General features: G+C 36.0%; 1 protein-coding gene across 6 annotated transcripts in view; it reads left to right on the top strand.

Annotated features, from left to right (window-relative positions):
• Positions 1-13,865, top strand: part of TTC7B (tetratricopeptide repeat domain 7B) — a 120,848-nt gene that overhangs the window by 87,389 nt on the left and 19,594 nt on the right. For all 6 annotated transcript variants that reach the window (XM_056493177.1, XM_056493172.1, XM_056493173.1 and 3 more), the window contains 2 exons: positions 3,701-3,841; positions 6,349-6,551. In XM_056493177.1, the coding sequence (XP_056349152.1) occupies positions 3,701-3,841; positions 6,349-6,551 (344 nt within the window). The remainder of the gene's footprint in view (positions 1-3,700; positions 3,842-6,348; positions 6,552-13,865) is intronic.

Here is a 13,865-nt window from a genome sequence, read left to right as displayed (position 1 = left end):
AGTGATTTTGTGAGTTGATATGACCATGTTCCATGAAGGATGACAGTCCATTCTATTACTCATTTTCAGAAGGGAAATCAATGTACATAGCGAAGTGATTTTGTTTTTCTCCAAGCTGTCATGCCTTCTAGGTCCTGATAAACTAATACGTGGAGTCTATGTCCATTATACTGCATTGTGAAGAATTTATGTGGAAATAACCAAGGAAAGAACTGAAGAAGACATAACACACTCATTTATATAGGGTGTATGGTATTTATAAATGGTATTAATGGATGAGTTCATGTGGACTCTCTTGTAACGTTTAAGAAAAGCTTGAAGAGAACAAACTGAATTCTTTATTCACAAAAGTTTAATTGTAGGTGTGACTTGGAAAAGAAAGGTTTCTGTGAGATGAACTTCTTAGGTAAATTATCTTTGTTCAAGGCTTGGCAGGTTTTCTATTTGAGATTGAATTGAAATGTTCAATCTGCAGCATGGTTGTTGCAGATAGAATGTTAGTATGATAAGTAGAAATTGGATTCTGGGCAAGTTCCAATAGGAAACTTGAGTAGGTTATACCTTTTTGGTTTAGGAACATTTTGTCATGGTTAAGACCTTCTGTCACACTTTGCAATGTGATTGTAATTCCAGATGTTAATCAATTTAAGTAGTGAATTCTAGGTCTTGCAAAGACAATCCCTGTTTCACACTTGGCCTTTTTAGTATAAACAGAACAAAGCTAAACAAATGAAAGTAAGTATCCAGGGTCTGAATTGGTGATATATTGATTTTCCAGGCCTCATGATTTCCATTTCAAAATAAATACACTTTGCTGCTTGTGGTATTTGGAGGGAATTTTTTCTTGAGTCTTAAGTGTCATGTTATAACAGCAGGTATAGAAATTGTCTGGGAAGAACAAAGGTATTTTTGTGCGTGAAAGATACAGTAAAATTTTAAATGGGAAATTGCTGCAACTCTATCTGAGCATTTGAAGGAAGCTACAACACAGTAAATAGTAAGTGAAAGTGAGGATATGTTTGTGTTTGGTGTGGGTCCTGACCTCAGACCAAAGAAAGGCAAATGCAAATAAGACCAAGATGAGAGAGCAGAGCTGGTAACAAAACCAACAGGGAACCTCCAAATAAACTGGTTGCATAGGATCTATAAAACCTCAAGGAGACACTAAGACCTACTTGTTAGATCTACTCGTTACCCTCAGTTTCTCACAAGCCACTTTGTATCTTTACCAGTTGTAGTTGAAATTACTGCATGTTTCAGAATTGTCATGTGAATAATAAAGATCTGAACCTGTTAGGACAAAGATACATATAAGTTAATTCTAATATGAAAATACTTGATTAAAATTTGAAGGAAGGTAAGAAAAACTTTTTAGTATGCAACATCTTGAAGTGATTTTTAGTTTATGAAATGAAAAGTTTAGTAAATCTGTTTTAACAGAAAGAGCCAGAAATGAGATGACAGCTAATGGTGGCAGTAGTAAAGAAGTATTTAGGGGTTTATGGGTTAGAGTATTAGCATGAGTGCAATGTCCCTGAAAGATGCCTGATTGACCATTGCTTTGTATATGTCTGTGTGATCTGCAGAGAGCTAATTGCTGCAATATGGTAAGGGATACCTTTTTGCTAAAGAGGAAATATAAGCAATTTGAATAATACCATTTAAAAAAATTTTAGAAATAATTTAATTTTTTCTTTTTATGGCACGCTGTACCTCTCCAGGGTAGGAAGCACTCAGTATTCACTCTGTAAAATTTTAATACAGATGGAACAAAAATTTGTAAGAATCTTATTGCAGTATAGTTTTTTTATAAATAAATTTATGTAAAAAAAGTTTTAATACTATATTATCTTATGTGCTTTATGGTTAAGTACTGGAGGCTTAAAATCTAACAGTACACTTTCTATATGAAATTACTTTTGGCCTGGCTAGGAGCCAGAGTTCTTGCTTTAAATAATAGAAAATATAGGCCCTGTTTAATACTAAATTGCATACTTGTTTTTCTGAAGGAAGGGGTTAGATGATCTCCTTTGTGGCAGTGAATTGCACCTTTTCTTTACAAATTGTTCTGGAGAGGTGATTTTGCTGTTAGTCCCTGGAAGGCTAAACAGTGCCAGGCTGCAGTGATGTGCTTTAAGAAAAGGCTGTCAGACAAGAAGAGGGTTACTCATGACTAGTGCTTTTTTTTGGTACACTTACTAGTATTTTTCTTATAATACCCTCCATGTGCTTCTTGCTTTGACTTCCCTTTTTAATTTCTTCAGAATTTAAGCTTTAAAATAAGAAACACAAAAACTATAGTGAATGTTCAGCTGTGCAGGCTGGACTTTGGGTTGTTTCATCAGCCAGTAAAAAGGAAGCCAAGCTCTACTTCCAGATACTGTTTCAGATTTTCAGGGCAATTCCTTGTTTCTAATGACATGAAATGCTGATTATGTCCTGTGCTGCTTTTCCTTTGTTTCTTTCAATTAAGGGAACTATGATGCATACTTTCAGGCTAACTTCCTCTTCCTACTGATCTGTGTACTAGGAATTTCTGGTGCTTTCTGGTTTGCTGATTTATCTTGTCACACTTAAAAATGTGTTATTTCATGTGACAGATCTCTTCTCATTAAAATTCTTAGAAAACCTGCAATATTGAGAGTGAAGGTTTTGTTTATTTCTTAACTTGTAATGATGAGGACGAGCTTTTGGAGTGCAGTTCAACTCGTCCAGGATTCAATACTTTCTTTTGTAATATCTGCCATTGTTGATCATTATGGATATGGTGATGGAATTAGACAATTTATCATCTGATCCAGTATGGAATATTTTACTGCCTTTATTTTTTAATCAGACCTAATCAGTATATGATTTTGTAATTATAAAACAACTAGAGATCTGCTGAGACTTAGATGACAAGAAGGAGTGTAGTTTAAAATATTCATGGTCTTGATTTAAAAAAAAAGTCATGACTAAATATGCTGGCAGTAATTGACTATCCAAAGTACAGTTGCCATTAGATATTCTCTAGTCATAGAAGCTTTTTTAATTTGAAAAGAGTATTATTTGCCAATGAGATTCTAATCTGACTTGGAAATGATACATTTTGTTAGAATTATCCTTAGTATGCTCTGGGAATTTTTTTATGCAAAAAAACTTTGTGGACTTTTTTTGCCACAAGGTACTTTAAGTCAACCTTCTTGATTAGGCAAGTTTTGCATTCAGTGCAGTTTAACAGTATTTGTGATAGTGCATGTCATGATTGCTGTGTGTATTTTAGTTCTCTTTTTTTTGTTCTGTTATTAGTTGTAAAATAACCCTCTAATTGCACTCTGTGGAAAGACATAGCTAATACTAACATTGAAGTGAATGCAGAAACCTGAAGGTATATAATACCATCACATTGTTTAGATTGCACATTGTCAGAAAAGAAGTGTCAAGTTTAATAGAGAGTATTCATAGCAGCAACCCAAAAAAATGTCAGGTACAGTTACCAAAGTTTAGTGTGTTTTTTATGTAGACTTTCAGACCAATATGGAAGCTTTCATAAGAAAATTTATCTGGCATTTTAAAAAAATTATCCAAAATGTTAAATGTAAATTAAATAGTAGGTTTGGGATAAAGCCTCTTATGAAAAGGGTGGCAATTAAATGTTTGATGCAATGTATATAGCCTTCATTGTTTCTGTGCTGGTAAATTCTTTTTATTACTTCTACAGGTTCAGTCCATGCCACATCAATAGCAGCTTCCAGAGTGGAGCAAGCATTGTCTGAGGTTGCTTCTTCTCTGCAAAGCAGTGCCCCTAAACAAGGTCCCCTGCATCCTTGGATGACTCTGGCTCAAATATGGCTTCATGCAGGTATTGTGATAGTAAAATTTATTTTTCTACGCTCTCTCCTTTATTGCTTACCAAAATCTGTTTGTTTCATTCTGAACCTGTTACCACTTATCAGATCATATTTTCTGCATGTATGTGGCATTGAAACAAGCCAAGAAATAAAAAGCGCACTAGAGTTGCTCTGTAAGATCTTTTATGAAAGATAAGGCAGTAGTTTTAGAACGTAGCTGTTACCCGTGGAGTCATGTCTTCTGTAGAACAAATGCAGCACACTCTCCCTTATCCCTGAAGAATTTCATTTCTGAAGTATCTAGAGTATCTTCCCACTTGGAAATCTAGGTGTCCTTGCAGAGTCACAGAAGATTCTGATTTGGAAGGCACTCACTAGGATCATGAAAACCAACTCTTACATGAATAATCCATGAGGGGATGGAACCTGTGACCTTGGCATTACCAAGCTCCAACCAACGGAGCTAATCCCAGGTCACTGATTCCATTGAATGGAAAAAGATGTTCGTATAGAGTTCCTGTAACTACAAAATTTTGTAATAGAAAATAAATAACGCTGCATATGCAAAGAAAGAAACAGTAGTACTATCAAGCAACCTGTCCCTTGCAGCTGTGATAATGAGCCTGAATTCTGTTCTTTTCCTTCTGATTTCATTAATGTAAAAGATTCAGGGTTGTTTATCTACATGTGAAGTCATCTTGAGTAGATTTAGTATTGTTATGATGTTTCAAGCCTCAAGCTAACTGCAATATCACAAGTGACTGTTACATAAAATTTTAACCAGAAAATGACAATCCAGTATATTTTTGTATAAAATGTTAAAAATGTAAAACATGCATTTGTTTTTATTGATAGCTGGATCAGAAAGATGTAATTTAGAAATCAGCCAGCAGTTGTTATGATTTCTTCTGCTTTTAGAGCATTTTTCAGTGACATAATTTTTTTTTTCATTTAAGTTTTCGACAAGACAATGCTTTATTTAGTATTTATATAGCATTTTAATTTACTTATTTTCATCTACATTTTTATGGTGTGAAAGTCGTCTCAGGGTGATGGCTCTCAGTTGTAAATGATTTGGTGGTTTAGATGAAAAGCCCAGAAGATTGGAAAGAAAGCAATTACAGTGATTAATAAAAGTGATCTCATTTGGGCTATTCAAAAGCAACACAGATTAGAACAGGGCAAGGTCCAACAGGGTGTAGTGTAGTTGCCTGCCCTGCATTGTGGCATCATTGACTTTAAATATTTATAAACTGTCACAGATGACCATCTACAGTAACTTTTAACATCTACAATGCTGATAATTTCTCAGCCTTCTGTGGCAACTTGTTCCACTATTTATTTTCTGTTTGGTGGGGTTTTTTTTGGTTTTTTAAAAAATTTTGTGGGTCATTTGCTGTTGCTAGTTATTCAACTCATGCAAGTGACTGCTACTGTTTTGCCCACAAAGGAGGAGTCTGGACACACTTTACTGATTCCTTATTAGTTCACAACTTAGTCAGATTTCCATGCACACTGGTGGTCTGCTGCTACAATTGCTACTCAGGCCACTTTCTACTCTTAAAAATATCTTTGAAATATTCTGACATGGGAAGAACACAGAGATAAAGTTGTTGAATGCCATTTTTTCATAAGCAACTCCTTTAAAGGCACTCAAATATCAGTCTGATTCAGAGTTTTAGGTATAATCCCAAATCTACTGCTGTAGTGGGAGTTCCTGATCTGTGAGCCTTGAATTCCAAAGATGGGTGGCCTGTATAGCACACTGAGAAACATGTCTTGAGCAGTGACAGATCACTTTGCTATTTTGATGCAGTTTGATTTAAACCTTAATCTATAAACCTCTTTTACAGGGTGACACAAGAGAATGCAGTCATACAATTACTTTAAGGCTCTATTTTTATTTGGTCTATACCAACACAAATGAAAAGATCACCCAACCCAGAACTTTAACAGCTTTTTCTTGCATTTAGTATCTCTTTATTCCTCTCTTTTTCCATCTTTCAGCAAGAGATTAGGATGAACCAGCATGGTTGTGAAATAGCAGTGTTGAAGAATGTAAGAGTGTTATAAGAGCTACTGAAGGCAAATATTTCTATTGTTAGTTGTTAATTACCCACTGAATGAAAATTTTGCCCCCTATAGTCAATCAGATTTATGTGTGTGTCAAGCTACTCAACTGGTTTAAAGAGTCCTGGAATACTCACATGCTCACATCTTAGAAATAAAACAAAAATGAAAAAATTAAAGACTTAGGAAAAAATAGCAAGCTAGAAAGAGTACTCTGAGGTTTAAAAGAACCTTTTAGAAGTTGTAACTCCTGATACACTTAGAAAAGCAACTTTCCTGGAAGAATAATTAATTTAAAATAATTTAGATAATAATTTTCTCTTTTAAGATGCAAAATTTTTTTAGAAAAATAGTTTTTATCTAAAGTGAAACTCAGCACATAGGACAACACCTAGTCATGGTATAATGAAGGAAGAATCATTAATTGGTCCTAACATTCCTTCCACAGCTGAAGTCTACATAGGAATTGGGAAGCCTGCTGAGGCCACAGCATGTACCCAGGAAGCAGCTAATCTCTTTCCCATGTCACATTATGTTCTCTACATGAGGGGTCAGGTGGCTGAGCTCCGTGGAAATCTTGATGAAGCCAAACGCTGGTATGAAGAGGCCTTATCCATTAGTCCTACCCATGTGAAAAGCATGCAGAGGCTGGTAAGTCTTGAGCCCCTGTTGATCAGCAGTGTCCTCTCAACTGGTGATACTGTACTGTGAAGTCTTGACTTGGTGTGGGTAACCTGTAACTTGTGAGTCTGGGATTTATATTCTTATTACGAAATGCATTGGAAACAGTCTTTCCTGGCATTTATTTTGTCTTTTGTGTGTTGGGATATAAAAGGGATTTCCAGGCCATAAGACTACTTCAATCCTAATAGAAACTATAGAAGAAGAAGCAATTTGCATCAGTCTGATATTCATGCCATTGGGTAATGCTGGTGTCCAAGAGAAGAGTTGGATACTCTAGTTGGATACTGTACAGGAAAGACCAGTCATTTTGGTATTCTGAAGTAAAAGTTGACTTCATAAAATCATAGAATATTCTAAATTGGAAGGTACCTAACTCCTGGCTCTGCACAGGACACCCCAACAGTCACACCATGTGCCTGAGACCATTGTCTAAAACACTTTTTGAACTCTCTCAGGCTGGTGCTGTGACCACTTCCCTGGGGAAGCTGTTCCAGTGGCCAACCACCTCTGGATTTTCCTGATATCTAACCTAAACCTCTCCTGACACAACTTCAGTCCATTCCCTGAATCCTGTCACTGGTCACAAGAGAGAGGAGATCAGTGCCTGCCCTGTACCCTCGCTGGAAGCTGTAACTGCAGTGAGGTCTCCCCTCAGTCTCCTCCAGGCTGAACAGACCAAGTGATCTCAGCTGCTCTTCCCATGGCTTCCCCTCAAGGCCCTTCACCATCCTCATTACCCTCCTTTGGATGCCTTCCAGTACTTTATATCCTTCTTACATTGTGGTGCCCAAAACTGTACACAGGACTTGAGGCCACACCAGAGCAGAGTGCAGCTGTTTTCTGCATTCTGCATGTTTATTGATTACCTTTGTGCTAATGTAATTTCTTGGGTTTTTGAAAGGTAGAGAATCAGTCCTGCCCTCAAATGAATGTGTAGCTTTAAGCACACAGGTACCTTCCACAGTATAAATGTATGGTTTTTTATGTACTTCATAGATACATACATGTATATATTGTGTATTTACTATGTTAGGAACATTATTTTCTTTTGATCCAGTTTTCTTCCAGATAGAGCAGAATAGAACAGGTGAAATCAGCTTCTTACCCAACCTTTTTGTTCAGAAGTAGAAGCTGGTTTCTGCCTAGGTACTTATGAATTATTCAGAGAAATTTCTTGTGCATCCCTGAGGGAAACATATGAGACAAAAGATCAGATAGGAAGGCAGCAGAGGGAAAGTTTTTTGTTTCACCTTTTCAGCATTTCAGGATATTTGAGCCTGCTGACAAATGCCAAAAGGTTCCCTTTCCTGAAGAAGCAGGCAGTCAATCTAAAGCAGTGCAACTCAGTGAAAATGAAAGCTCATGTTTGCTGGGTGTCTTTTTGCCCCTCCTCTGAGTGCTCCTTGAATAAATAGTCTGTAAGTGCACAGTGCTTTTCAGAATGACTGAGAAATTAGCTGTGTAAGAGGCATGTGAGATGAAAATTACTGGGTTTCCAATCCAGGTTTCCTTTTTATGAGATTTTCTGTTTGAGTCCTAGCTTAAAGGTAACTGTTCATTTCATTGGATTGGATTGGACAGTCCTTTTTAAGGATTCTTATAATTTAAAATTTTGTTTCTAAGGGCTTTTTCTATTTTTCTGCACTAGGATTGTTTTGAGTAGATTCTGAGAGATTTATGCTGCTTAAATACAAATATTCAAGACATATGCTATAAAAATACTTGTCTATGTAATTATAGGAGAAAGTACAAGATTCTTTATCCTTCTTGACCTTTTGACTATTGTGGAAAGTATTTTAATGAGGAAGCTTGCAATGTTTACTCTTGTGTATGTGTATAGATGAATATCTGTACATCCCAACACTTTGTGTATATTTTCCTATTCATTATAAAGAGATATGATCTCAGTGGCAGGGGAGCTATAGCAAAATAATGTGGAGGCATCAGCCTCTATGACAACAGCTGAAACATTAGCTTCTAATATTTGTATTCACAATTGTAAGCTGATAGCTGGCTTATGAATGAAAGCCCTTATTTTCTGTGATTATTTTGATATTTTAAAAATATTTGATATGGCTTTCTAGCAATGCTTAGAAGTAATATCAAAGGCAACTGTTACCTCATAAAAGTTACCTTAGAGCCTATATTCATTTAATAAGTTTTGGTGACTTTCCTTTTGAGGGCCAAATACTGAGTATAGATCATAGTAACTTTATGTAAAAAATGCAACAAAAATCAACTAAGTTTTAAGGATGGCATGAGTTCAAGCATGTAGCATCTGTATCCAGGCCTGTTTCTCCAAGTGAAATTATTTGAAATTGTTGACGCTGAAATCAGTTTGGAAGGACTTTTGTTTGGTTATATTAAAATTTTAGAATGAGTGACATCTGACACTCAGTAAAATTTCGTGATGCTAATAGTTTGGAAATTTGAATCTTTGATTTGTGAGAGTCTTTATAGTTGTCCAAAAAAAAAAAAAAAAAGCTAAACAAAAAGTGTGTCTCAATTTGTGTGAACAGCAATAGCATATTGGGAATAGGAGTTTTCTCCTTTTATAATCCGTCCTTTTAATGATGTTACATCACTCTGGTAAGAAGGATGAAAAGCTAAACTTTGAAAAATTTGCTATTTTTCATATAAAACTTCATACAATATTTTTGCCATAAGTCTCTGTAATAACCTGTTCTTGATTATGATCCACTGTTTCTACACAGAAACAACCTTGTTAATTTAAATTACTGGGGAAATGTGAGAGTAAAGACCAGAGAGGTTAGTTTTGTGGCTTCAGAAGTGTTGTACTTCTTCCTGATTCACAGCATGTTGGAGTTTCTGCAAAAAGACTTTTGCATTTGTCTCTCATGCAGACTCCACATTCTATTAGCGTGACCATGAAGACTCTGCAGAAGTCTGGTGTATTATCTGAATGGAATTACTTTTTATTGGCTGGCATCATAATTTTTGCAAAATTGCCATTTTTTTTTTAAGAAACAATTTCTTACTCCTTTTGCTGTCATCTCTAAGGTCTGCAGGGATTTACTCCTGTTTCAATAGATTTACTAAAATGAAAACTGGGAGGTCTTGATGCCAAGAGGTCTTGAAAATTGGAGCAGTTAAGAGTGATGAAAGAGATCTGTTTGCCAACAAAATGATAATCATAAATGTGAGGGTTTGACAGGGAAGGTTTTTACCTTACTGATGAAATGCCTAAGACAATGTAACACCAAATGTTGGGGACTTGATCCATGAGTAAATGAAAAATGGTTTAGCTGTATTCTGCTCAACTAAACTTGGGAAATGGAACTGCTTGGATCACACTGTTGCATTGCCTAAGATGGGAGCTATTTCCCCAGAGAGCTGGCTGCAGGGGCAGCATGTTTTCGTGTTCCTGCTCACTGCTATTTCTGCCCCTTCTTAGATGTTGGGGGGCTTATTAATTAAATCAGCCAAACAACAAAACTAGTTTTTTTCAAAGAGAAATGCTGTTTAAATTCTCTACAGTTTCTTGTGGAGCTAAATTATTATTCCCTGCACAGTTAATGTTTTAATCCATACATTCGTTCACTTTATTTTGTTGAGCAATGCTCATTTTAAGCTCTGCCTTGTTTTCAGGTGCTATTTTTTACTGTTTGTCACTAACTGAAATTTTCTTCAAGCCAGAGGTTATACCAGCTTGCTATTTGGCTAGCTCTTACTGTTCAAGATGTCAAGATGGAAGCAATAACATGTCAGTATTAATTAGGTGTACTTTACAGAATGCAGCAGCAATTCTTTTGAACAAATGCAGTGTCCTTTCTTCTTTTTAAGGTTTGTATGGTGCACTCAGAAAAAACAATGTGAACTTGTGTTCTAAAGGTTTGAAATGCTTTGGTTTCTTTTCTGTATTTAAAATAATTTTTTCTCACACCTAATGAAATTTAAAATTTTATTTAATTCCTTAATTTCAAAAACATGATTTACACTTCAGTGTCATATACCTGTGGTTATCACCTGCCTGATTTTGGCCAGAATAGATTTATTTATACAACTTTCTCCATTCTCCCTACCCTTTATCACCACTTCCAGATTTCTGCATTACTGCTGCCTTCCTGCTTTTGTCATTGTTTTCCTCCCCTGTGAAAAAAAAGAATAAACATTATTTTATCTTCTGCAGTCAGAGTGCTGTTGTGGAAAGCAGCCCTTACTGCTGACGTCTGAAAAGTCCTGAAACAGGCCATTATTCAGTAATGCCTGAAATGGCAATGAATATTTCAATCCATTGTCCAGGAAACAAATCTGTGTATTCTCTCTCAGGCTGAAAATTTCCTACTTAAATGTAGCTTTGAGAGGAAATAGGTATGCAGCTGTAATTATCCCAGAAGAGTGTAGTGTTTTCTGAATATCAAGTAATTTATCATAGCACTTGCCAGTTAATGCTATTAGTAACTCAAGTTCTAAGAACAGGAAAATAAAACAGAAAGGGAGAAATTACTTAAGCAATTTACTCATGTAGAAATTAGTTTTTAAAAAGCAATATCTTAGGTAGTTGCATTCCCTACTTCCCACTGTTAGATACCTGCTAGTTTCCTATAATTATGCATAGCTAAACCAAATCTGTTATGGCTTAGATTAACTGTGTATGCTTTATCTCTCAGTTATATATACACTGGTTTTTATTTCTTATATATTTTTTTTCAACCCAAAGACACTGCCAGAAAAAAGTCTGGCAGTATGCATGGGCCGTGTGTGCTTATGAGCCTGTCACTGATGTTGAGTTGACTGAAAGAAAAGAAAAACAGAGAAGACTTTAAAACATGAATTCAGGCCCTGTTTGAAGGGGTCATGGGAGTTAAGGATGAGAAACTCTAAACACAGTCACCCAACCAGCTTTTTTCTTTCAATAATTCAGTGTTCTTAATCTAGAGAACATTCAGTAATTCATTTGATTTTCATCCTCAGGCCCCTGCATGGTAAAATTGTTGGCTTAGGCCACATAGGTTTGTCCTAAGCACATTGTGCTGGTTCTCATGGGTGGTTTGGGTTGTAACTGCTTACCACAGAGCTAAATGCTGATGCCAAATCTCAGTGCTCATTTGACTCACTCCCTAAGTGCATCCTTACGCACAGGGTGGTTGAAGAAGAATGGAGAAATAAAGGTCATTGGTTTTGTTAGATTTGTTAGTAAAATATTGTGGATTTGCCCTTCAGAAACTTCAAGATCATTTCACAAAAAATAGAGAAAGCAAAATACATGTTTGACTGAAAACTCACTGCTCCTTACAGAAGGCATTTTACTGTGATTTGACCACATCTAAACATCTAAATATTTCAAGTGATTGCATTCTGTACCGTGAAAAAACAGTGGCCATTCTGCTTGCATTTAAACCTGGAAACCATTGAGTTCAAGTGACTCAAGGACCATTTCAATACATATTAAATACTTCATCTGCTGTGAGGCACTCAAAGGCTATATTCTTTCCTGTCATGAAAATATTATTTCCCCTTTCAGCCTTACAAGAGAAAACCATCAGTGCTTGGTGCAGTAAAAGATTGCATAAAATCAACTTGCATAGTCATTAACACTTGAAGTATAATACAGTGGAAATCAAGGTGAAAAATTAGGGAAGCTTTTCTTTCCCTGTTTGATTCAAAGTTACCTTATTTTATTTTTAATATTGTTGAGATCAAATACAGCAGTTAACCACTTCACACTGACTTGGAGAAAGATTAGTAGAATTTCTTAATTCCTAAAGGCATTATCTGAATTTCACAGTACTCTTTTAAAGCAGATCTATATATGTTCAGTATTTGACAACAATAAATTTGAGTTTAAACTAGAGCCTAGTTACCCTTTTGGAAACAGAAGATTATTGTAGGAATTTGCAGCACTAATTTTGTTTATAGCTTGAAGCAGTGAGCTCCCATTTACTCAGGCAAGACTGTGTTGATTCCCTGAGAACTCTTGTTCTGTAAGTGGAATTATGGGGCTGATGGGTATTACAGGTCCTGCTTCATAATAGACTTTCTTTTCACATTACTCTGTATTTACTCCAAATGGCTTAAAGCAGCTGTGACAGGAGCAGGCCTTTCTACAAGAAAATACCTCCATTCTTGGGTGCTTTTCACCCTGTGAGAGCAAGCTCTCTAAGGTCTCTTCAACTCATTGGTGCTGTCCTCAGCTGTCAGCTGTTACAAGAGGAATTCTGCAGCTCACTTAAATGGTGGTTTGGTTTGGACAATCTGAGTAGCTGAAGATGCAAAAGGCAATCTGATTTTGTGCAGCATGCGCAGTGGCTGCTTTGAATGCAACTGCACTCATATGGAGAAAGGAGGTGTACTGTTTATTGAGAATCTAGAAGTAATGGTTAAAGGCAGCTTTCTGAATACAGAGAGAAACTCTTTCAAATAGAAATCCCAGAAGTTAATCTAAAAGTAGACCAAAAAAACCCCAAACCCAAAACACTTAAAGACTCAGAAAACTGGGGTGGGTATTTTTTTAACTTTGGGGGGGTGTTTGTTTGAGGTTTTCTGAGTTTTTTTGATAGTTGGGTTTTTTTAGCATGAGGATTTTTGCCTGCAATCTCAGCTTTAAATTTCTGTTTTCATGTTATCTGTGTGATAGATTTTTCCACAGTTTATCTATTCAGGCACAGCTTGCCAGAAACCATTTTATCACTTCTGTTTGTTCCCATTTAAAAAAGTGGAAAATTAATTAGTGGCAGATGCTGGCAGAAGGAAGGGATGCTTTGGCTAGAGTTACTGCTCTTTATTTGGCAGGTCACGAATCATTCCACTGTTTTTATTGTATTGTGTGGAACTGATAAAATTTCACCCATCCAATAATTCATGACAATTTGCTGTTGAAGCAGGTCAGTCTACAACACGCAGTATTACTCCAAAGTTCCTTCTCTTTGTTTGGAAGATTTAAGAATCTTTGTTTTCAGTTTTTGAAATACAAGTAGTGTTCATCTCAGGGTGTGATCCATATTATTTATAGGATAAAGTCTTTGACTTGGGTTCTGTTACCAAAACTGAGCTATTAGTAATGCACTTCAAGTACAGCAACTATGGATCAAATACTATAATTTAGGAAGTAGCAACCAAGTATAGTTTCATGTTAAGAGAAAAATCCAAGGATCACAATGGCCCAGTCTGGAACAGGGCTTTGGTTTTCTAGACATCATAACAAAGCATTTGAGGCAGGATTGTCTGCCCTACACTGTTTCAATTAATTGACAGGAACAGGAGTTGTTGAGATAGCATTTGTGTAATGGTAACAGTATTTTAGATGCACATGTAAGAAGC

The sequence above is a fragment of the Oenanthe melanoleuca genome, chromosome 5, assembly GCF_029582105.1.
Source record: "Oenanthe melanoleuca isolate GR-GAL-2019-014 chromosome 5, OMel1.0, whole genome shotgun sequence".
Classification (NCBI taxonomy): Eukaryota; Metazoa; Chordata; class Aves; order Passeriformes; family Muscicapidae; genus Oenanthe; species Oenanthe melanoleuca.
The sequence above is the reverse complement of the archived record's forward strand: the minus strand, read 5'-3'. Positions and strand labels throughout refer to the sequence as shown.